Genomic DNA, 23,061 nt, shown 5'->3' with positions numbered 1-23,061 from the left:
TCTTTTTATGGTGGCAAAGAATCAGAAATTTAGAGCATGTCCATCAGTTAGGCAATAGCTAAACAAGTTGTGGTATATGATTGTGATGGAATATTATTGTGCTGAGGGGGATGGTTTCAGAAAAAAATATGGGAAGACCACATGTGAACTGATGCAAAGAAAAGTGCAGAGAACCTGATCACTGTACACAGTTAACAGCAATATCGTAACGATGATTAACTGTGAAAGACCTAGCTACTCTGTCTGATCAACACAACGATCCAAGACAGTTCTGAAGAATTCATGATGAAAAATGCTCCACCTCTGGAGAGAATACTGATGAATTGAGTGCTTTTTAAAAACAATTTTTAACAATCATTTTAAACAAATTTTGAGTTCCAAATTTTCTCTCTTCATCCCTCACTCCCCCCTTCCCTGAGACAGAAAGCAATTTCATGTAGATTATACATGTTCAATCATTGAAGCATAATTTTCTCACTTTATTTTTCTTGGGTTTTTTTTGGTAACATGGTTAATATAGAAATATGTTTTGCATGATTTAAATATAATTGATATCATATTGCTTGTATAATTGACATGTGAAATTGACACACTGATATATTGTTTCAGAAGGTGGGGGGAGAGCTGGAGGGAATTTGAACTGAAAATTTTAAAAGAATGCTAAAAATAAATACTTTTTAAAAAATTGTAAACAAAAATTTGTTCTCTAATGAACTAGCATGAAATCACCTGGTTTTAAAATAATGACTATCTTTTTTTTTTTTTTTTTTTGGCTTTCTTCATCCACTCTTCTTTTAATAGGCTTGGGATCTCTATGCCCAATTCTTTTAAAGCCATGTGGTTGTGATCATAAGACCTTGGCTCAAGCCCTATTTCTGTTACCACTGATCCTGGGTAAGTCATTTCAGTACTCTCATCTAAATTTCCACAGTAAAACAGTATGACAATACTGATACTATCTCCCTCCCAGGAATGTTGTAAGGACAACAAATAAATGTTTGGTACTATATAGACCATAGCTATTCAAATAAAAGGTACTACCATCATTATAATTTCTTGCATTACTTGTTACTTTAAAGAAATGACTGGGAGGTTTTGTTGCCACTTCAGATTGAATGTACTAGACTTTAACCCAGACAACCCTCCCACCCATTAAAGTGATTACACACACAAACAGGCATCAATATTTATTAACACAAGACAAAGGAAACACATTCAATGAATTAATAGAACACTGTCCAGCCAGATGTTAAATTTAAAAAATGTATATCTAGTCTAATTTCAAATAAATAAAAAAAAAACTTTATACATAATTACATATAGTATTATAGTTTGAATTTGACATTGGTAAATATTTGATAGAAAGTAAACAAAAACTGCATTTAGGACTAAAAAAATTATTCTCATATCTTTACAATCTCCTCCTCTGGACAGATAACATGGCCCATCTACATTAGACTAAATCAGGAAGGTCACAAAAGTGATAAAGGAAAAGACTCGTGTTTTAAGAGTATTGTAGCTTCATGCTTCAATTTCTCTTGCCACCAGTACATTACAGCAGACAACAAAAACAATGCTAAGGCATAGATCATTCTGGAGCTTGAGAGCAAGAAGGTGAGGTTAGTATGACTCCTCCTTGGTTTAGTCTGAAAGATTCCTGGATTCCCAAGGAAAGTGGTTTATTTGGCCAAGAGATCCAGCACCATGCCTCGGGCAAATACCGTAACACAAATGCTTAGGGTCTTAGATTCTTTGTTTGAGCCAAGCACTGTGCCAAATTTTCCCAAGGGCTATCCTAAAATGATAACTAGTAGGAAGGCTATGGTCCCTGATAACCAGAAGCAAAGCAACTTTCTAAGGATCTGAGGGAAAGAAGGACTTGTACTAGGGAGAAAATAGCCCATTGTATGGCAAGAAGCATTATTAATGCCAATTATGCTATGCTAGTCACTGAACGCCACAGCTTTAGTGTTTATAAGGATGTAGACACTAAACTTGTTTAGCTCCCTATAACTGTTCTTCATCTCCAGGCACTCTTCCAAAGAAGCTGCCTTTATTGCCTTATTTTGCAGTTTTAACAATAAGGGTCTCAATTTGATGAATGGATCTCTTTGGACTGAGATGAAAACTCATTCATTTAGTGAATGAAAATACAAATTTTCTTCTACATTTCCATATACAATTTTTGCACAGGAACACAGGCAATGTGTCCTAGAGACCGGCTAAGGCTATGTGCAGTAGATGACTTTAAAAAAGTAAACATTGATATATGAGCATGTATATATACACACAAATGCCATGGAGGAAAATGAGTTGCCATAATAGCTTTTAGAATAGGAGTTTTTAACCTGAGGTCCAGGAACTTGAAAATGTATTTTGATAACTGTATTTCAACATAATTAGTTTCCTTTGCAGTCCTATGTATGTTTTATTTTATGTATTTATAAATATGATTCTGAGAAAGAGTCCATGGGCCTCATCAGACTGCCAAAGGGGTCTGTATATATAAAAAAAGCTTATAAGCATGTCCTGCCACAAGGTCAAGTGACACCATGGGATATTATCCTTACTGCAAGAGTAGAAGTATGTCATAAGAGGAAGGTTTCTTGCTGTTGAAAACTCTGTTACGCCAACTTTTAGGAGGGATTTAGTAAGCTGGACTATATCCAAAGGAGGGCAACTTGAATGGTAAGACTTGAAATTCAATCATCGAAGAAATGGTTGAAAGAACTAGGGATGCAGCCTGAAAAAGAGAAGATTTAGGGAGACACAGAGTGCTCTGTACATAGTAGGTGCTTAATTAACATAAACATGAGTTGAACTGAATCTAATGACAGCTGTCTTCAAGTATCTGAAGGGATGTGTAAGAGATCAGACTTATTCCACTTGGCTCCAGAAGAACCCTCTTTTAACAAAGGCCTGGGATTCCTTTGCCCTAAGGGGATTGCTACCATAAGGAAAAGAAGCCCCAGGAAGCTACAGGGAGGCAGATCAAGCTATGGAAGACTTGTTTAAAAATCAGAGCTGTACAAAAATGGAACAGGCTGCCTCATGAGGTAGTAAGTTCCTCATCGCAGGAGGTTTCAGGCAGAGGTTGGATGATCCCTCTATGCAGATGTCATATAGAGGGTTCATCTAACAGGCATGAGGTTGGAGCAGATGATCTCCCAGGTCCCTTCCAGCTATGTGATTTCCTAATTCTGTGACTAGAAGGGATAGTCACAGAATAATGCAGATAATGATCAAAAGCAGTGAAATAGCCACAAAAGCAGGAGCAGGATTGTTAAAGAGAAGCTACAGACCTGAAGAAATATAAAATCCATTCAACTCACAACCTGAATAATTAGCCCTCAAAGTTGCCTGTACTCTTCTGCTCATAAATGGAATATCTTTTGTGAAAGGGTGGGTCTACATGTCTCCTTTCTAACTTTTGCAGGTATGATTCACACTATTTTATATATTTTTTTCGTTCAGAATTGGGAAGACTACAGAGAAAGGCAGTTCTTTTAAAACAGTTGCCATGGTCCTGTTTTGTCCAGAATGAATCATGCGTGTGTATACATATGTATATATACACACATGTATGTGTACACACATACATGTATGTGGGGTATGTGTATACATACACACATACGTGTATATATAAAACTTTTAAATCATGTCAAACATTAGCAAGCTATTGTACCTGAAAACTAACCTATTTATCTGTATGCACGGAGGTTTCATGTCTTGATGGATATGTTTTTCCTACACATGCCAGAGCCTCTCACATCACAAATTTAATTTACTTAAAATATTAAAAAACAGATCTGCAACTGGAAAATGTTTTTGGGCCTGCCTTTGTTGGAGAATGAGAAGAAAAGAAATGAGGACAATGAAAAGGGTAGTAATAAAGTGGCTTCAAGTCATAGGACTGTGTTTACACAGCACTTTACAGTGCTGCTATAGAGAAGGGTCTATTTCTGCATTATAAACCTTATTTTCAGGGTAAATACAAGTCTTAAAAATTGTTTAAAAACATACTTAGTTTACATGATGTTACACTGGGGTAAATAATATGCATTATTAAAATAGAGTAAGTAAGTATTTACACAACAGACTAGATGGATCCAAGAGAACCATTCTAAAGTCTTATTCACTTTGAGGGTTTGGTGGTTCTTTATTTTAATTTTAAAAAATATTTCTGTAAGAAAAAAATAATAGAATCCAACTATGTTCGAATACATGAAGGATCAGACCAAAAAAGGAAACTGAGCCAGAGGCAAATTTGGCTCTGTCTTTTAGTCTGCTAGGCTTGGGCACCACAGTTATTCCAAAACAGTGTGTTTTGCATAAAACAGGGTTCCCTTATGAGTATTCCTCTAAGGCTGGCTATGATAGCATTCAAAGGAGTTGGCCAACACGGAACTTCTGATTTCTGTTGCAATGCATTGGCTCCTTATCTCACTCCCTTCTCGACAACCCCCCCCCCCCCAACCATATATGCATAGTTTCCACCAGATAAACTCCCCCCACCCCCACTGGCTCCCATAGAGTGGAAAATCAGAAGGAACTTTCCAGTTTTAAAAGAGAAACTGTATGCAGAAATTGTAATAGAAGTTTTACTACAAAGGAGCAACAGGGCTGGGGAAGAGGAAATTCGCCTGACTTAGGAAGTTTAGACACCCAATTAATCCAATTCAAAAGCACAATTTCAAAACTGGGGATTGTAGGGAGTGGTATCTCCCCAGGTAATCTTGAGTTTTTTCTTGGTGCTTTGAGTAGACTGTTTTGTAAAGTGAGACTTTTAATTGGTCAACTTGCAGAAAAAACAGGATTAATGTTTAAAAATTAAGTTCACTCTAAAGGGAAATGGGCTTTAAATACAAACACAGGCAGCTTGATCTTTTAAACATGCCAGCCAGCAAAGTCACAGTACAGTGTGCAATGGAAACCTGCATACAACTTAACATTTCTTAGTTATCTAACCAATTAAATGTTAAGAATCTTAAAATTACAATCTCTAAATGTTTCTAATTTGGTGGCTGTAGTTACACAAGCCCTTTTTTTTGCACTGAATTATGCATACTATTATTTACAGTTTAAAAATATAGGCAAAATCCTTTAAATTTTAGATGTGTGCATGTGTGTGTATGTATGATGACATTATTCTTAGATTTAATGAGTCATCCAATTCGCTTACGGCATGACTGTAAGTATTCTGTATAACCCCATGTTAACAAAGCCCCAAAGCACTAGCTACAGTATTAACTGCAAAATACAGTATATGATGGAGAACTGTGGAACTTGGACTATTTCCTTTATGTTAATAAATCCCTTTGCAAAATTCTAAAACAGCATTAGATAAAAATACAAGTATGTACAACAGATGAAAAATGTAACACCCATTTAGCAAAGGCTTTAGTAACGTGCTGCTTACATTGTCAACGTTAAAGGTCATCTTGAGTAAACTATTAATTTTTCTTCTTTTCATTTGCTATCAAATGAATTTCCCTTTCCTGTTTGTCATATGATTGAAGAATTCCATAGAATGAGATGAAGGAAATAAAGTATCCACCTCAAATCATTTTACAGCAAGTATTAGTACTTGTTTTTAGTTTTTTCTAAAAGATGGCAATAGTGACCCAGTCTTGTCTTTCATGGTTCTGAGGAACTGGCTACATGCCCATAATGCACAATTACATGTTGTAAGCCACATAGATGGGATCTAACTGATCTGCCAGAAAGCTGTCCCGCAGGTGCATGCGCTGCTTCTCTCCTCTGGAGTTGATTGGAATGACACCTGGGTCCACCACAACCACAACTCCAACAATGAGGTAATGCTCTTCCAAGACCACGTTCGTCACCAGAGGGACCAAATCCAGGGCCTCCTGCTCACAGCCACACAGTTCCACAACCACCACAAGCAAATTGGTCCATGTGAACACAGCACTGAAATTACAATGATAATGAATTAACATAGGCATTAATAACATGATAATACACTGAAGATTGAAAGTAAGTAGTGACAGGGATAATTTCTAGGATGCACACTTATACTTGTGTTTAACTATGAACCTGTGATATTTTAGTAGTTAAAATATTTCTTAACAAATAACAAAGCTCTCTATATGAAGGCTTAATTCTAGAAGAGCCTGAAAGCAGTTCAATACATCCACTCAGCTCAAAGAACAATCATTTATTAAGCACCTACTACATGCTAGGCATGTGCTTGGTGCTGGGAATACCAAGATGACAATGAAACTGTCCTTGTTATCAAGGAATTTAAACCTGGCTAGGAGAGACAACCTGGACACATACAGGCATATATAATACATATGCAAAATAGATACAAAATAATTTTGAGGGAAAGGCACTAGCTTCGAGAGGGATCAGAACTTACAGAGAGGGTGGTGCTTTGGCTGAGACTTGAAGGAACCTAGGGACTCCAAGAGGTGGAAGGAAAGAAGGAAGGGAGGAAGGAAGGAAGGAGTGCACTCGAGGCATGGGGGACAACCAATTCAAGAGCACTGAGACATAGTGCTGTGTTTAAGGCATGGTAAGAAGGCCAGTCTTTTTGGACTATAGTGAGAAAAAGACTAGAAAGGTAGGCCAGTGCCAGTATGTGAGACCAAAAAATGGTGTCTACTTTGATCTATAAAGTAAGAGTTGCCTCTGAAGTTCACTGAGGAGGGGAGACACATGGTCAGAACTATGCATTTAGAAAACTACTCAGCAGCTCTTTAGAAGACAGAGAGAAGGCTATTACAAGTCCAATTAAGATGTAATGAAGCCTTAACTAGATTAGGGGTCACAAGTAGAGTTCTAGTATAAATAGATTACATTGTGCTTGTGAACCTGGATGACTGGAAGGATAGTAGTGTCTGAAATAGCGAAATTTAGAAGAGGTTTCTGTCTTGAACATATAAAATACAAGATACTTGTGAGATATTTAGTTTGAAACGTCCAACAGAGGGTTGATATGGAAATGGAGTTAAATAAAAAATTAAATGGATAGATATACAGATCTGGGACTATCAGCACAGTGATAATTAAATCCATGGGAGCTGATGAGGTCACCAAGAGACAGTATATACATATACACAGACACAGACACACACAGACACATATGCATATGTAAAAGAATAAGAGAGATCATTGTCACAAAAACCCCTACTCTGGGTGGCCAACAGTGTCTAATGCAATAGAGAAGTCAAGAAAACTAAGGACTGAGAAATGATCCTTAGATCTAGCAATTAAGAAATCACTGGTAACGTTGGAAAGAATATTTTCAGTTGAGTGATGAAGTTGAAATCCAGATTGCAAAGGGTTGAGAAAATGAAATGGAGGCAATGAGAAAGAAGTATATGTTTGAAGGCAAAGGAAAGGAGTTATTAGAAGATTAAAAAGAGAGGATGCTTTGGAGGGCAGGGATGGGAGCAGGAGATTCCTACATGTTCACATGCCAACTACTGAACAACTCTCCCGCTCTCCTTGATATTGGTGACGACCGTTTGAAGGGAGGAGTGAAACAAGGGACCCTAATGAGACAGGAACCTTTATTTAGTTTGGTGTCTAATCTAAACATTGTCATTTGGTGAATGTACATAATGAAATTTCGATCATCTACAAATAAAGAAAATCTATATTTGCTGACCCTGGGGATTCTGCAACCAAGTCTTTCTTTTAACAATAAACATTGGCACCCATTTATAACGCTGATGTTAAGCTGAGGGGGGAGCTAAATGGTGCTAGTCAGGAGGACCTAAGTTCAAATCCTCAGATACTTACTAGCTGTGACCCTCAGCAAGCCATTTAAACCTGTTTACCTCAGTTCCTCATCTGTAAAGTGAGAAGGAAATGGCAAACCATTCCAGTATTTTTGTCAAGAAAACTCCAAATGAGATCATGAAGAGTCGGACATAACTGAAAAGCAATACTTGTCCTCAGCCTTTATTTTTCTAGGCCCAGTCTCAGGCCTTTTACTTTCATGGTCCTGAAGAATTGTCTCCTTGCAATCCCCATAATGTACATACTAGAGAAAATAAATAGGATCTACGTGATCTGTCAGGAAACTGTCCTGGAAGTATATATTGCTCAAAGTCCCTATCCCCCTCAAGACAACCTTTGTTCCAGATTCTCTCTTTAAGCCTTCCACCCTTGCACTGTGCTTTCAACCCTTTAAACTACTCAGGACTTGGCTTCCTGCTTTATTAAAAATACTGAAGTCACTTACTGTAAGCTCCCTCAACCTCTTTATCTCAAAACCTCTTAAAATCACTACCCAACCATCTCCTTAATTCTAACAGTTTCTTATGTGGATGTGATTCTTCTCCCTGTCAAAGTCAACCCTTTCACCACATGTATCTATCATCTCTCATCCTATTCCATCTTTTCCAAAAATTTCCCTGCAATTATCCCTCTCTAATTGTCAATTTATCATTATCTAGTACTCCCTTTCTGTTTTCAAACTTCCTTCCATCTTTAAAAACCTTACCATACCCTCAAATGATAATCATTTAACTTTCTTCCCTTTTTCAGCCAAACTCTTAGAAAAAGCTGTCTACACTTGTTGCCTCCTCTCCCTCTCCTTTCGCTCACTTTTGAACACTTTGCAATCTGGTTTCTGACCAGATCACTCAAATGAAACTGTTTTTCCAAAGTTACCAGTGATCTCTTCATTCCAAATCTGGTCTTTTTTGAATCCTCATTTTAGCATCTGATCCCACTGACCGCCTTTTCCTCCTAGATATTCTCTTTCTTTTGTGTTTTTGTGATATTACCTATTCGTGGTTTTCCTACCAATTTGAACATTTCCTTCTCAGTCTTTTTTGCTGGATCATCATCCATATCTCACCCCCTAACTCTAAATGTACCTCAAGGCTCTGTTCTAGACCCCTTCTCCAATTCCTCTTCTATACTATTGCAGAAATAATTTTCCTGAGATGTAAAACTGTTCATGTCACTCTTATTCCAGTCAGTGATTTCCATCATTGTCTATAGGATAAAATAGAATTTCTCTATTTGATTTTTAAAGCCAAACGTTCCCCACCCCTCCCAATAAACCTTTCTGGTCTTATCATACATTGTTTCTCTTCCCACATGCTAGGGTCCAGCCATCTTGACCTTTTCTCTTTCTCACATAGAGCCTCTTTGCCTTCGGTTATTACTCACGTCTAGAATAAATTTCCTTCTCACCTCAACCTCAGAGAGTAATATGTACTCTGAGTATTTCTACTTGAAGTCTTTTCCTGATCTCTTCAATTGTTGGGGTTTTCCCTTTCTCTATCTTCAATTCAAATACTTTGTAATTATTTTGTAATATGTATTGTCACCCTGTGTCTTTTTCCTAGCACAGTGGCTGTCATACAGTAGGTACTTAATACATGCTTTTTGGATTGACTAACTAAATTTATCAAACGCTATCTACTTATGATTAACGTGGGGATGAATAATAGAACCGTAGAAGCATGTACTGTATCTCTAAGAACTATGAAATCCTTCACAGGAAAACAAAGGCCTTGGGAACATGTGGGCAGGGGTCTTCAGTCTTTTTTGTTTTCCAGTTGATTGTCTTGTTGATGACTTTGAAAGATAAAGGAAAAGGGAGGAAGTGAAAATTTTGCTGGCTACATAAATGGAACAGAAAAATGGAATTAGGTTTTCTAAATCAGGGTTTACAATACCAAAGTCTCAGCTTTTGTGAGAATGTGCAATTTACAATGGTTGGGGAAAACATTCTTGGTAGAAGATTTAATGATCTGATCACAAGGGCTTGAAAATAAAATTTAGAGGTTGGGGAGGAGAAAAATGTCCACAAAAACCTGTAAACTCACATACTATAGAGAGCAACAGGAATGATACAGAAAAAAGAACAACTGTGGAAGATGTATCCAGTAATTTTTAGGGGAAAATAATAGGGAAAAAGGTTGTAACCTATACTTATAACCTAAGAAATCTCTCTATATATTCACATATGTGAATTCACATAGTATGGACAATAAACAGGGACTTTTAAATTTTACAAAGAGATAAATATAAACCCATATGTGTAATGAGACTTACTGAAATAGGACGTGTAATTTTTTACATTATATAGTATTTGAAGGATTACAAAACCCTTTACATCCATTACATACATTCTCACATGACCTTCAAAACAAGATTGTGAAACATACTACCTATTTTATTCTGGTTTTACATTCACAGAAACCAAGACTAAGGTTAAGGAAGTGGGTCAAAGTCACACCAGTGGCCAATGACAGGTCTCCTACTGATAAGTCCAGAGCTCTGGCTACTATATCACACTGACACATGACTAAAAAATGGAGGTGGGAAGAGGGCCTCCCTAGTTCAAAAGAAAAGAGCTAATGGAAGGGACAGTAGGTTAGATCAAGAAAGTAAATAGCCATAGGAAATCTATTAAAAAAGTATGGGAGCCAGAATCTGGATGAAGATACAATAAGAGAAAGAGAACTGATATTGTGGAACTACATTATAGACTGGCTGGTCTGACAGAAAATGTGGATGATGTTTTCTTAATGGAGATCACAAAGGACAGCCACAACCACAATGCTGTATTGTCTTTTCTAAAGTTACTTACTCCATAGACTTGCCAAACAAGTGCCTTGCCACCCCCACAAGAGATGAGAGCAAGGGTACTTAACCTTTTTTTAAATGTCTCCCTAGGCTTTCTGATGAAATCTATGGACCCCTTCCTCTGAATAATATTTTTAAATGCATAAAATAAAGATACAAAGGCTTACAAAAGAAACCAATAAAAAGTTTAAGAATCCCTGATGAAGAACTTCTGCCACAGAGAAACTTCTTTCCTGGGCTGTGATGACCATTCCTGAATCACTCTCAGGACAGCCCTGTCACCAGGATTTGCTCAATTCCTTTCTCTTTCCTGTTTACCATCTTCATAGACTTTAATTTCTTCCACTTTAGTTCTAAAACCCTAAAAAAAATCAACTGCGCTCCTGGATGGAGTAGGTCAATCTGATTCCCTGTGACCACACTCAGGAAAGGAATACTTTTAAATCAGTTACCATTGACTACTTTGACTTATTTTTATTTCTTTAGGAAAAGCTAGCCCTAACAACTAAGCCAGACTAACACAGATGTTCTCTTAAGTCTGGCTTAACTAGAGATTTAGTGAATAGATAGACTGATAAGCCTTTATTATTTAGTAGCAGATAATTTAAAGTAAAAAACATCTTTGTAAGAATAAAAAAATCATAGGATTGTAAGACTCTTTTTAAAGACTAAGTTCCTCTTTCCAGTCTTGGTGGGATAAGCTCCCTTTTCCCCCACCTTGAACTAGAGGTTAAGTACAAACTGAGTAGTATATAATCTTCTTAGGCTGGATTTCCCTTTCTGGTAGCTGGAGGATGGGGGATGTGGGGGTTTGACTGCTAATTACAAACCACAAGTTCCTCTTTCCCAGTCTTAGTTCAAATTACAGGCTCCTTTAAAGCAAATTTTTTGGTTGCAAAATGCTACAAGGTAGAGATTCATAAGGCAATCTCACTCTGACAGACATGTTGACAGACACAGGATGAATCTGGGTTAAGAAAGCTCAGGAGGAGAAAAATAGTCAGATGACTTGCCTTGTCCAACTGAATTGAATTTGTTCAGCATATATGTACGCTGTGTTTCTCCTAAATCTCAGCATTTTCTAAAGGTAGTTAGGTACTCTGAGTTTACTCTTTTTTCTTGTTACCTGGAGATTTTTACAAGCAGTGAGTACTTAATTACTGAGTATCAACTAACTGGATTAATATACATGTTAAATCTGGGATAGAAACATGATAGAAGTGGGCAGTTCAGAACGAGTCTCTTCTTGGAGAAATTTACCATTCAGCAATGCTCCGATGTGTCCGAGAGACTGAGGTCTCTATATCAGTTGGGTGGTAACGTAATCCTCTCAGCTCTAGAGTTTCATCCAGGGCTCCTACTACATATAGTGCATCATGACGTTCTAAAAGATAAGAAACAGAAGATATGCATTATTAGCCTACCCAAGCTTCTCTAAGACATCTGGACTGAAGAAAAAAGATTACATATAAGGTCCTTGCCCACAATGATTCTGAATTCTAGTCTGAACAACACAGACCACTACGCTGCCAAAAAAGTACTACACACAAAAAGCTATGCCAATATACAACCTATGTATAGGAGAAGAAAGCTATTTTTCCATTAGGCTTCTGAGTCTAACACTTTCATCTTGTAAGAGATGGCTTATTTGGGGGAAAAAAGAAAGCCAGACCCAAATAATTAATCAATAGTTAAATGTCAACTTGGAAGGTCTCCAGGAAAATATCCAAGGCATCTGTGCTATTTAAAAGAAGGCAGCATGATATGGTAGAAAGATTACTGATTTCACAGTCTCTCACCTTCCATACTGACTAGTGATGTGACTTTGGATATGTCATTTTGTATCTCTGAGCGTCGCTTTCTACACTGGTAAAACGAAGGACTCTGAGGGCCCTTTCAACTCCAGATCTATTATTCCAACTATGATTTCTACCAAAGATTCAGATAAAGGCCTAACTGGTATGCCTGTAAAATTTGCATAGGAGGAATACATAACACACAGGATAAATATTAAGATCCAAAAAGATTTTGATAAGCTACAGTACTGAATTGAATCTAAGCAAAATTCAATAGAAAATAAATGTAAAGTCTTAAACTTAGATTCAAAAAACAAATTCTGTACATACAAGATGATGAAGCATGACTAGCTGAGTTGGTCTGAAAAGGATATGAGAATTTTACTGGACTATATGCTCAGTGAATAAACAGTATGATAATGTAACTAAGAAAGTTGAGATCTTAGGTTAAGCTGAGAAAAACAATCCAAAAATGATGAAGTGATAGTGCTGTTATACTATTTTTGGATGAGATTACGTCTGGAGAATTATGGTCAGTAGTTTTGGATGCTATATTTCAGGAAGGGCATTGTTAAGATGGACAATGTTTAGTAGTGAAGGACAATTGGAATGGAGAAGATCCTTGAGAACATGCCTATTGAGGACTAGTTGAAGGACCCAAGGATGTCTAGCCTAGAGAAGAGAACACTTGGAAGGAGGGGGCTGGGGTAGGAGAGCTGTCTAAGTCTCAGAAGCATTAGCATGTAGAAGAATGATTAGATTTATTTTGCTTCGATCTACATGGTAAAACTGGAGGTAATGGGTAAATGAAGTAGGTTCTCTCTTATTGGAGCAGAGGCTGAGTTTTTGGAAATGCTTTAGAGAAGATTCTTTTTCAGGTGGGCAAAAGAATAGATGGAAATTCAGATCTGATCTCTGAAATAATGTGACTTTAGTGAAGTGGGCTAGGAGTCAAATAAAGGAGTCTGCTGGATAGATGGATTAGGTGGTTCTATGTATGGATGCTACAAGCACGAGATAGGAATAAAAGAAAAAAAGAGGAGTTAGTTTAATAGGAATAGGTGGCATGAACAGGACCAGCTTAGATGATTAAGAGAGTTAAGTAGGATTGATCATCCTATGAAAAGCTTCTGAGAGGGCAGAGCCAAGATGGTGGAGTAGAAGGACAGACCTACTCTAGCTCTCCTCCCATAACCCATAAAATACCTGTAAAAAAATGACTCTAATTCTACAGCAGCAGAAGCGACAAAAATGACAGAGTGAAACTTATTTCCAGCACAAGATAGCCTGGAAGGCTGACAGGAAAGGTCTATTGCACCAGGCTTGGAGCACAGCTCAGTCTAGGCCACGTGGCATGGATAGGACTGGAGAAGACTTCAGGGCACAGAATCACAGGTAGCAGCTGCAGTTCCCAGATTTCTAAACCCACAAATGCCAAAGACAGCTTCAAAGGTCAGTAAGAAAGCTCTTTCACCTGGGTGAGAGGGGAGCATGGTCTGTTCCCAGAGTAGCAGCAACACAGCATCCACTTTGGAGCCCTTGTTCTAAAGACCTTGGGGGAAATGGGCAGGTGATCTGCATCTCAGTCTTGAGTGGTGGTCCTGGGGTGAGGAGGAGCTCTGGAGTTGTGGAGCTGATGGTGGCTATGGAGAGGGAATCCTACTCACAGTTCTAGGGCAGAAAAGAGTGCTTGTGGTTGCTCACAGACCAGAGCTCAGGCCAGGAGAGGAGTAAACTCCTCTCCCCCAATTGTGCCACTTTGGAGGAACTGAGAACTTATAGATCCCAAGAGATATCTCAGCTGCACAAAACCTCTGAAGCCTAGGGTAGTATACCCTCCACTTGACAAAGGACTAAAAAGTCAAGTAAGTGGCTGGGGAAAATAAAAGAAAAAGGGGAAAAAATAAGACTATAGAAGGTTACTTTCTTGGTGAAAGGTATTTTCTTCCATCCTGTCAGATGAGGAAAAACAAAGCATACCATCAGAGGAAGACATAAAAGTCAAGGCGTCTGCATCCAAAACCTCCAAAAAAATATTCAATGGTCTCAAGCCATGGGAAAGCTCAAAAAGGATTTTGAAAATCAAGTAAGAGAGGTGGAGGAAAAACTGGGAAGAGAAATGAGAGTGATGCAAGAAAATCATGGAAAGCAAGTCAACAGCTTGCTAACGGAGACCCAAAAAAATGCTGAAGAAAATAACACCTTTAAAAATAGACTAACCCAAATGGCAAAAGAGGTCCAAAAAGCCAATGAGGAGAAGAATGCTTTAAAAAGTAGAATTAGCCAAATGGAAAAGAGGTTCAAAAGCTCACTGAAGAAAATAGTTCTTTAAAAATTAGAATGGAGCAGATGGAAGCTAATGACTTTATGAGAAACCAAGAAATTATAAAACAAAACCAACAGAATAAAAAAATAGAAGATAATGTAAAATATCTCAATGGAAAAACAACTGACCTGGGAAATAGATCCAGGAAAGATAATTTAAACATTATTGATGTACCTGAAAACTATGATCAAAAAAAGACCCCAGATATCATCTTCCAAGAAATTATCCAGGAAAACTGCCCTGATGTTCTAGAACCAGAGGGTAAAATAGAAATGGAAAGAATTCACTGATCACCTTCTGAAAGAAATCCCAAAAGGAAAACTCCTAGGAATATCGTAGCCAAATTCCAGAGTTCCCAGGTCAAGGAGAAAATATTACAAGCAGCCAGAAAGAAACAATTTGAGTATTTTGGAAATACAAACAGGATAATACAGGATTTAGTAGCTTCTACACTAAGGGATCGAAGGGCTTGGAATATGATATTCCAGAGGTCAAAGGAGATAGGATTAAAATCAAGAATCACCTAACCATGAAAACTGAGTATAATGTACTTCAGGGGAAAAAATGGAATTTCAATGAAATAGAGGACTTCCAAGCATTCTTGTTGAAAAGACCAGAGTTGAATAGAAAATCTGACTTTCAAATACAAGAATCAAGAGAAACATGAAAAGGTAAACAGGAAAAAGAAGCCTTAAGGAACTCACCAAAGTTGAACTATTTACATTCCTACATGGAAAGATGTTATTTGTAACTCATAAGACCTTTTTCAGTATTAGGAAGTTAGAGGGAATATATATGTGCATGCATATGTATGTGTGTGTGTATAAACACATTTAGGTATATCAGTATGTATGTATGTGTATATTACGTATGTACAGGTATGTATATGTACACAGGTATATCTATATATGTATATACGTGTGTATACACACACACATACATAGAGGGCACAGGGTGAGCTGAATATGAAGGGAGAACATTTAAAAAAATAAAATTTACTGCTGAATGGAATGTACTAGGAGTAAGAGAAAGAGAGAGGTAGAATGTTGCAAATCATCTCACATAAAAGAGGGAAGGAAAAGCTTTTACAATGGAGGGGAAGAGGGGGGAGATGAAAGGAAATAAGTCAGCCTTAGTCTCATAGGATGTGACTTAAGGAGGAGTAACACACACTAAACTGGACTTGGAAATCCAGTTTACTCTGCAGGAAAGCAAGGGAGAAGGGAATAGGAGAGGGAAGATAATAGAAGGGACAGCAAATTGGGGAAAGGGATAATCAGAAGCAAATACTATTGTGGGAGGACAGGTCAAGGGAGACAATGGAGTAAATGGAGGGCAGGATAGGACAGAGGGAAATGTGGTTAGTCTTTTACAACATAACCATTATGGAAGTGCTTTGCATTGCTACACATGTATGACCTATATTGAATTGCTTGTTTTCTCAATGAGGGTGGGTGAGAAGGGAGGGAGAGAATATGGAACTCAAAGCTTTAAGAATGAATGTTAAAAACTGTTTTAGCATGCAACTGGAAATTAAGCTATACAGGCAATGAAGTATAGAAATCTATTTTGCCCTACAGGAAAATAGAGTGGAAGGGGGATGGAAGAAGGGTGGGTAACAGAAGGAAGGACAGATTGGAGGAAGGGGTAGATGGGGTGCATGTTGTCCTGGGGTGGGGGGTGGGGAGAGATGGGGAGAAAAATTTGAATTCAAATTATTGTTGGAAGTGAATGTGGAAAACTGAAAAATAAATAAATTATATATTTTTTTAAAAAACAAAAAGCTTCTGAGGTTCAGGATTGGTTAGAAGCAGTGTGATATAGTGGAAAGAACAGGATTTGCAGTCAGAAGACCTCAGTTCAAATCTGTTCTCTGCTACTTAGTACCTGTGTGATCTTAACCTTTTTGGTTATCTATTTCTCTTCTGTACAAAATATGGCAATTAGGTTAAATGATTTCTAAGGTCTCTTCCAGCTCTAAACCTATGATCCTATGACTCTTTCCTGGTGGGCAACAGAACCATATGAGGGTTTATGAAAAATAACTAATGTGGTCAACATTAAAGTTCTGAAAGCTGACTTTTTTAATGACAATCACAGAAGGACCTGCATTTAGGCCACAACTGTAGCCAAGGTAGATGGCAATAAGATGCCAATATCATGCCACATTGTGTAATAAAACTGCCATCTAAACTCAGAATTACAGAATTTGAGAGTCAGGAGGGACTTCTGTGGCCCTCTAGTTCACCCTATAGCTGGAAGCAATAACTACTTAACTGTCAAGTATGACAAGTTCCCCTGCTAGTGGGATACTGACAAGATGGAACCTAAGAACAATAGATTTCTTGAGGGTAGAGACTGTGTCACTGACATTCCCAGATGCTGTTACAATGCAATCTAAGTCTGTATACAGCAGATGCTTAAGACTTTCTTGCTGCTTGATTGGCAACACTACAGAAACGAGTTTCAATTGCAAGGGACTTGAATTTTTAGTGAATATTTCAGCCTCATGATGGCCACAGAACACAAATATCCCCCAAATCTCAAGGAGCTAGCTTGGAGTTTGAGAATTAACTCTTCTTAGCTGTGTCTATGCCCTGACACAAATATTCTTGCCCCTCTCCTCAGAAATATTATCATTTTCTCCTATGGGACTATGACAGACTATGGCCTCTTACTTTCTGGACACTCTCTTAAGAAGTACAATGCTATTTTGTAAATGAATATCACTTTATTTACATATTCAACAACCAAAGAAGTCACTAAATTTCCTAAAACAAAATAGCATCTTGCATTGATAATGCATTTTTTGCTTACTGTTTAATGTAATTTTGCTTCTTAATGGAAAGATATTTCCCAACCATTAATAGGCCCATGTGACATGCTTAAGTTACATGGAAGCCTGAGTCATATGAGTCAAATCACATGGAACAGGAAGGGATGGAACATGAAGAGGCAGAGCTAGAGCAGAGCTGAGAGGAAGTTAATCAGTGAATAATCAGAGCTGGGAAGGATAGAGGAAGCATGCAGCTGGGACTGTGAGTGTTTGTTTGTAGGAAGGCCTGATAATGTGTATAAACTTCTTGGTTACTATGATGGATTTCTTTATTGCTGGGATGGATTCAGCTTTCTGGTGTTTGAATAAATGTTTTGGTTCTATCTTCCATGTAGAGAGTCTATTGTATTTCAGGATTCAGAATTGTGCCAGCATATTTATGGTTGCTGCAGGCACTGTGAATATCATATTGGTGCTACGCATCCCAGGCTAAGGTGGAGATAAATTAATTCCACATCTGAAACCTAAGCAAAGAAAAAGAGAAGAGTTCATCAGAGACGTACCTCCAGTGGCAGCTGTAAGCTCAGTTCGGCGAACAAACCCAAGGTATCCTGTCCTAGCCCAGAGTGTCTGAGTGGCATCCCCAAAACTGAGCCGAGTGTTGAAATGATCAGCTTGGAGAGTTTCATTATCATAGATGGTGTAGTAGCCACTGGCTGTGTGAGGGCTATTCACCCAAACCTATTATACAGAGAGGTATATGTCAGTTCCCCACAAAGGATACACAATCCTGCTAACTCGATTAGATGATTTTAAAACCCCCTAGTTCTATCAACTGACTGTTTTTTGCACATAGAACCTGCAATTAGAGAGCAGCGAAGTCAAGACTCAAATTCAAGCCTCTCCATGCCCAGCCTGGAATCTTCCCACTAGGCTACATTACTGTGGCTATGCTGCCTTGGAATAAAAGAAAATGGTGAAAATGCTGCTGTTTTCACAACCATGCATTATTCACCAGTACTCAGTGCTGTGATCCATAAGAAGTCAGTACCCACCAAAGTGCCCTTAGAATAGTTAGCTACCTGAGCACAGGGAAAGGCTTCAACCTTACTATGGATTGGAGACTAATTCAGACTAATTTATTCATTGGGTCCTAGGGTATGACCTAAAAAAGAATCTGATGTCTTGCTCTCTTTTCAAATCAAAGAATGAACTTATACATACCTCTCCAAGATGAGAATCTCCAACAGGCCCTTTAGTTTCTGGATTAACAATAACCACTTTGACCCCAGGCAGGATCTAAGAAACAGTGGACAAAGAATAGATTTGCTGTCAGTTTACTCAAGGAACTGACTCAATGAAAGGGCATTCATTCACTACAGAAGACTCTATGGTGTAGAGGTCATAGCAGCAGCTGTGTGTACCCTGTGGCGAGGCATAAACATCCATCAAGGAACCAAGCCAAACTACCTGGTCTGGATCCCACAACTAGGAGTAACTATGGAAAACTTTGTGAAAGTCTTATGAAGGAGTAGAGACATGATGTCCTTGGAAAGGGAAGGAGTAAATGATCCTCTATCAGGGAGATATTCAAAAGGGCAGCCAACTGCAGGAGGATTCAAAAGGTTTATTTCCAACATGTTTCCACCTTATCTTAGAAAATGTTTAGAAGGCTGAGAGGAGTAGAGAAGTGTACAGTCATCCAAGACTTGGACTGAGCAGGGCAAAGTACTTGTTGGGAGAAAAGTGCAGTAATTTGTGGAATGGCACCCTTCTAATTGGTATCCCTACAATGAATTCCATCATCCATTTATTGAGTACCTCCAATGTACAAGACACTACACTAGGACTCTTGAAGTATGATAGGTTAATAAGAAATTAGACCTTGGTAGAATAAATACCATTATAATGAAATTCCTGGATAATAAGCCCCAGATATCTATTTCAAGCACTATAAGAAGCCACTAAATTCCACTGCAACAAATAAAATAAATGGTATTTTTAAGTTTACTGTAATAATCTTGACCACTCTCAGGAGGTACTTTAGTTGGATGTTTTATTCTTTGGGTGTGTTCATTTTCTGTGAAAAGAGGCAGCTGGGTGGTGCAGTGATAGAGTGCTCATCTTCCTGAGTTCAAATCTGGCCTCAAACACTTATTAGCTGTGTGACCCAGGGCAAGTCTCTTAACTATTTGCCTCAGTTTCTTCATCTGTAAAATGAGTTAGAGAAGGAAATGGCAAAGCACACCAGTACTTCGCCAAGAAAACCCTAAATGCGGTCATTAAAAGTTGGACATGACTGAAAAGACTGCACCACAACAAATTTTCTATGAAAAGTGCAATCCATTTTTGTACTTCAGAGGGTAATACTACTCAACTATGGAACTAATAGATATCAACCTGTCTGTAGAGATCACGCTCAAGTCATTTTTATGGTAGGAAATACTCTATCTTAAGTGATTTAAAGAGTAAGAAGCAGAAAGACAGTAGTTAATATTGCATGATGCAGGCGCTAATATAATCGAAAGGAGGCTGTCCCCTGGCTTTTTCATTTTTTTTCCACTTAACAGATTATCTACTTATTGTGTGGTTACAACATTCAGGCTGGATATTTTCTTTGAGGCTTCCTTTCTTTCCCCAAGATTCAAATCAGGTGGTACCTTTTCCAGGAACTGTTCCCTGGCACCCCATTCTGGAGAAAAATTATTCTATCCATCTCAAATTTCTCATAGCACTTAGTATATATTTGCATTTATCTCATATTCTACTGTATCATAGCAGTTTTTATACAGTTTTCCCTTCCATTAGACTATATATTTCTTGGAAGCAGGGTCTATCTTTTTATCTCCAGTGCCTACCATGGAATTCTTTAGAGAGTAGATACTTAATATATGACTCTATAAAGGAATTTCTGAATTCTAGATATAAAAACTCTTTTTTGCTTTTCTTCGGCTATACCCTGAACTTGATATAGCCTATAACAAAATCCTACTTCCCTTCTAAAATGAGGTTCTCTTTCTGAATTTCCCCAATTGTGTTCACACTAACACTAATCTTAAATCAATCAGCAAACATTTATTAAATACCTGTTAGGTGACAGATATGGGCAGCTAGGTGGCGCCACAGTGCACAGAGTGCTGGGCCTGGAATCAGGACTCATTTTCCTGAGGTCAAATCTGACCTCAGATACTTTCTAGCTGTGTGATCCTGGATCCTGGCCAAGTCATTCAATCCTGTTAGTCTTAGTTTTCTCCCCTGTAAATTGAGCTGGAGAAGGAAATGGCAAACCACTCCAGTATCGTTGCCAAGAAAACCCCACATGGGGTCACCAAGAGTGAACCACAGCTGAAATGAATGAACAATAATGTGCCAGGAGCTAGGGGTTCAAAGACAAGCTGCTCTCAAGGAGTTTACATTCTGTTTGCTTGTGTGTGTGTGCATGTGCACATATATGTACGTGTATCAATATCTATGTTTATGGGTAAACCCTGGCAGTTCATCTGTTTGAAGCATGTCTGTTTTAGTGTTCTGAGAAGGCAGCTACTGAATTACATCTGCTCCAGTGCCCTAAGTAGCTGACTCATTTGCATGTAAGAGACCACAGAACACAGGACAAAATTTGCTTCAGTTTTGTCCTCCAAAGGTTCATTTGCACAAGAAAAGCTGTAGAATTTGAGGTTTACAACTTGAGAAAATATCCATATTGTCTAATAGACCATTGGTGATATGGAACTGAGGCCCAGGCAAGAAATTGGGGCTAGATATATATATATCTGCAAGTGATCTGTATTGATGTGATAAACCCAGAGCAACTGATAGGGTCTCTAAGAGGTGAAGAAGGGAAGCAGTTTCAAGGAAGAACTTTGGGGTACAGTGAGAGATAGAACATGTGATACAGATGATGGCTAAAGAGAAGACTCAGAAGGGGTGATTAGAAAGGTAGGAAAACCAGGAAGGAGTAAAGCCGTAAGAATCCAAGAGAACAGCTAAGAGAAGATGGTGTTAAATAGTGTGTCAACTACTATAAAGAAGTCAAAAAGAATAAAGACTGAAAAAAAGACCATTAGATTTGAGAATGAAAAGATTATTGCTAACTTGGTAGACAGCGATTTAAATTGAGTTCAAAGTCAGAACACAAAGGGTTGGAAAATAAGTGAACAGACAAAGTGGAGGTACTGAGAGAAGACAGTTTTTTCTAGAAGTTTGGTCAATAAAGGGAATGATCCAGTAAAGTTTTGATTTTTTTTTTTTAAAGGATAGAGAAGACTTTGTTTGAAGGCAGCAGGAATCAGTACATCAGGAGTGACTGAAAATTAGAGGGATGGTGAAGCTGACTGCGTGGACAATCTGCAGAAGATAGGAAAGGATGAAATCAGGGACACATGATTGTGATTGTCTCTCTTAAGAAGAGTCTCTGATTTCAGAGTATATGAAAGGAGAATAAGGAATAACATCTAGGTGAGAAGAGGGAATCATGGTAGATCATTGAAGAGGAAAAAAAGTTTTGGAATAGCCAAGAATTAAGTAGGGAATTATTTAGGCTGGAGTAAATGGACTGTCTTCCTGCAAAGAGTGCCCAGTTTAACTCAGATAACAAATCTGTGGTATATCTAGTTAATCTGGCTTAGGGACTCCTTTAATTTTGTTCAGCAGCCCATGGGTAACTGCAGATAACTAGAATGGTGGACATAATCTAGTGATAGGATATGGTAAGGGATTCAAGAAGAGAGGACAATGTGGAGGTAAACTAGTTAACTAAAGGGTCAAATCTGAAAAGAGAGAAAAGTATAGTCAAAGCAGGAATAATGACCTGGGAAAGTACTGAGGGGTTGAGGGGAACTAGAAGTCACAATGAAAGCAAAAAATTTAAGTTGAGCAGGAGTCAGACATATGGAGAGGTGGAATAATAAAAGGTTACAGATAAAGGAATGTCAGAGTTTTATGATTACAGAAATGAAAGACTTGTGAGTAACGGTGAGAACTAGGGTTACATGGCAGAGGTAGAGTGGAGGAGTAGTTCATAAGATCTGATGAAGAAAATGGTTAGTGTTTGAAGAAGCATCAACATGAATACACAGGGGCAGCGTAAGGGCAGGTGTTGGGGAGAAGAGGAAGAGAGCCAGGTATTTAACTCCAGAAGAAAGGAGGGAGAGTGACTAGGGACAGGGGAGATTCCGTGGAGAATAGCTGTTATGATCTGTAGAGGGTGAAAAAAAAAGGCCTTCACCTTTCATGTTCAGTCACCCCTTCTTTTTCAATGTCTAGGTGAGACTCAGAACTATCATTCAATTGTTTCTGTGTCCCCAGTCTTCTCCTCTGCCATTCCATCCTCCTCAATGCAGCCAGACTAATTTTCCTAACACATCTCTTTCAATCTATTGTCTATCTCTAGCCTATCTTTTAGAGCAAAGTTCAGGATATTTTCTTCATTAGGAAGTCAATTACTCTAAGGAGTCCTCCCATCAGCCTTCATGTATATTGTTTTCAAAATTACATTTCTAGTAGTCTTTTTAGACAAGTATGCAAAGAGATTGTGCTTAGGGTCACCAAGGGCCTTCAAGGAGACAGGTTCCTGACTTGGGACC

The 23,061-nt window shown here is 38.2% G+C and overlaps 1 protein-coding gene across 2 annotated transcripts in view; it reads right to left on the bottom strand.

The window, feature by feature from the left end:
• Nucleotides 1-4,139: 4,139 nt before the first annotated feature.
• The window catches only part of DIP2B (disco interacting protein 2 homolog B), a 206,385-nt gene continuing 187,463 nt past the window's right edge, over nucleotides 4,140-23,061 (bottom strand). For both annotated transcript variants that reach the window (XM_072654674.1, XM_072654673.1), the window contains 4 exons: nucleotides 18,701-18,775; nucleotides 18,040-18,217; nucleotides 11,839-11,962; nucleotides 4,140-5,931 (listed from right to left, as the gene is read on the bottom strand). In XM_072654674.1, coding sequence (XP_072510775.1) covers nucleotides 5,679-5,931; nucleotides 11,839-11,962; nucleotides 18,040-18,217; nucleotides 18,701-18,775 — 630 coding nt within the window. In that variant the 3' untranslated portion in view covers nucleotides 4,140-5,678. The remainder of the gene's footprint in view (nucleotides 5,932-11,838; nucleotides 11,963-18,039; nucleotides 18,218-18,700; nucleotides 18,776-23,061) is intronic.

The sequence above is a fragment of the Notamacropus eugenii genome, chromosome 3, assembly GCF_028372415.1.
Source record: "Notamacropus eugenii isolate mMacEug1 chromosome 3, mMacEug1.pri_v2, whole genome shotgun sequence".
In the NCBI taxonomy this organism is placed as follows: Eukaryota; Metazoa; Chordata; class Mammalia; order Diprotodontia; family Macropodidae; genus Notamacropus; species Notamacropus eugenii.
This window is presented reverse-complemented; position numbering and strand designations above follow the sequence as displayed.